Genomic DNA, 2,500 nt, shown 5'->3' with positions numbered 1-2,500 from the left:
ATTTGAGAGAGGTAGGCCAAAAACTGTAGAATTCCACGTTACTGGCTACCCTGTCAGGAACTGCACCCCAAGCTATAGCGAATGCCCTGATGGAGGAAAATGCACTGAAGCAGAGAGCATCACTAAGGTACATATTTAAATATATATATGTGTGAGTGTGTGTGTGTGTGTGTGTGTGTGTGTGTGTGTGTGTGTGTGTGTGTGTGTGTGTGTGTGTGTGTGTGTGTGTGTGTGTGTGTGTGTGTGTGTGTGTGTGTGTGTGTGTGTGTGTGTGTGTGTGTGTGTTTGTGTGTGTGTATTTTATTTTGTCTATGCGTTTACTGATTCTCCCTTTATCAATTATACCCTCGTATTAATGGGTCTCTAAACGCTATTGTCAACCTATTTAGTTGTATATTTAATCTCGTTCATATGAATAGAAGAACCTGCAAATAAAAGCTGCAGGAAAGAAAGCGCACGTTGTATTTTTTTATTTACTTATTTTATGTATGTGTGTTTTGTTTACAAATTCGTGCTTATGTCTTTCCACGTCTTTCTTATTGTGCATCTGTCATTTCACATATAAACCACAGAACGCCATAAACAGCCTACGTCTTGAACACACTGCTCCCCGAACTAAACGTCTTTCTTTAACCTTAGTTCAACAGCAGCATCCTTCCTCCTGGAAATGTAGTGCTAGTGAGTGTGGAGATCGATCCTAAGAAATCTGGAAATCTCGTGTGTACGACGAACCACTCAAGTGCTGCCGTTGATGTTTATGTTAAAGGTGAGTATCATTACCAGTTTGCAGGTACGATTTATTGAATGTATTTGTTTACTTGTCTGTGATTATTATTGCTCTATTTGCTTTATTTTCCATTTGCTTTGGCTTTTAACATAAACAAAGGGTGATCCTTTAGATTATGATCCAGTGTTATACGAAGAAGTCGGTTGTTCTTGCTAGTCCATTAACATTCGATCTTTCTGCCTGTTTGACCTAATTCATACTTATCCGCTAACGCCGCTCATCTCCCAGCCTCTACAGATCCAGCGGTGTGGACGGCACTGGGCATCGTCGTTGTAATTCTGGCAGTCACGGCGGTTTGCCTAGTTCTGCAAGTACGCCGAATTCGCAGGAAGAAGAGAGAGCTGAGGCAGGTTAACCAGCACATGATCCTGTACTTCGGAAAGGGTCGGGTCAATGAACTGAACCTTAATGGCACAGTGGGAGAGCAGGCCGAGTTGCTTCCTTACGACCCGGCGTGGGAGGTGAACAGGAGTGACATCCAGCTTGGTAAGACGGGTGGAGCCTTCCTAGGGTTTGGGTGCTGGCCGTCGTGGGAGTGTGGCTGTATGTGCACGTGTGTGAGTGCGCGAGATCAAGGCGCACAGTGATACCTTTATGCTTATTGCCATGCAGGAAAACAACTTGGCTCGGGGTCATTCGGGCGCGTCGTCTTGGCGTCCGTCCGAGGCCTCGATGGAGCGAGCGACGGCGAGACTGAGGCGGCGGTGAAGATGGTGAAGTCACACATCGACGTCACTCACCTGGAGTGCCTCATGGTCGAGCTAAAAATCATGAGTCACTTGGGGAAGCACGTCAACATTGTCAATATGCTCGGCGCCAACACCGTCCACTTAAACAGAGGTGAGACATCCTTCCCCTCCTCTATCCTTTCATGCTGTATTATCCTACTTTATTGTCTGTATGATGTTTCCCGATCATTCCTCTTGCTTGCGAGTATGGCCGTTAATACAAATAGCTTATGTTACCTGTCAGGGATCGACCTTCATATTCAAAATCACAGTTTTTTAACCATGCCGATGGAACAGTTCCTAAATGAAACGACCAGGACAACAAACTTTCCGACGTTTCAGTTCGACCATATATACACACGTCCTCGTTCTGTATCTTTCTATATATCTAACTCTCTATCTATCTATCTATGTATCTATATAAACCGAAGAAAAGAAAGACCTCGTGTGTAAAAAAAACGTGGCTCATAAATCTAGCCCCCTCTGTTTCCTTTCCCCGCCCAAAAAAGGAGAGCTGTGGATTCTGACGGAGTACTGTCGCCATGGAAACCTCCTCGACTTCATCCACAAGCACAAAGCCAAATTCATCCACCAGGTCGACCCCCAGAGAGATGAGATTGACCCCCGCATCTTGATGAACAACCCCGCTTCAACTCCCTTATCCAGGAGCGTGAGCATCAGGTAAACGCATACGCGAGAAAAAAAAATAAAATAGAAAAAATAAAAAAAGGATTAAAAAAATAAACCAACGAAAACATGAAAAAAGCAGATGGATAAAAATAGAAAAATAAATAAACAGATAAGTAAATATACAGAAAAATACATTACAAAATAATCAAAACATGAAAAGATAAACAATCAAAACACATATAAAGAGGTTAATGAGGTTTAACGGATATAGCCACTCACACACACACCTATACGTACATATGCATATATATATATATATATATATATATATATATATATATATATATATATATAT

The 2,500-nt window shown here is 42.4% G+C and overlaps 1 protein-coding gene across 2 annotated transcripts in view; it reads left to right on the top strand.

Annotated features, from left to right (window-relative positions):
- Positions 1-2,500, top strand: part of LOC125026672 (vascular endothelial growth factor receptor 1-like) — a 21,538-nt gene that overhangs the window by 10,869 nt on the left and 8,169 nt on the right. For both annotated transcript variants that reach the window (XM_047615266.1, XM_047615267.1), the window contains 5 exons: positions 1-127; positions 640-766; positions 1,016-1,273; positions 1,400-1,627; positions 2,025-2,196. The exon at positions 1-127 is cut by the window's left edge and continues 37 nt beyond it. In XM_047615266.1, coding sequence (XP_047471222.1) covers positions 1-127; positions 640-766; positions 1,016-1,273; positions 1,400-1,627; positions 2,025-2,196 — 912 coding nt within the window. The remainder of the gene's footprint in view (positions 128-639; positions 767-1,015; positions 1,274-1,399; positions 1,628-2,024; positions 2,197-2,500) is intronic.

This window comes from Penaeus chinensis, chromosome 6, assembly GCF_019202785.1.
Source record: "Penaeus chinensis breed Huanghai No. 1 chromosome 6, ASM1920278v2, whole genome shotgun sequence".
NCBI lineage: Eukaryota > Metazoa > Arthropoda > Malacostraca > Decapoda > Penaeidae > Penaeus > Penaeus chinensis.
Note: the sequence above shows the minus strand (reverse complement) of the source record. Positions and strands in the feature narration are given on the sequence as shown.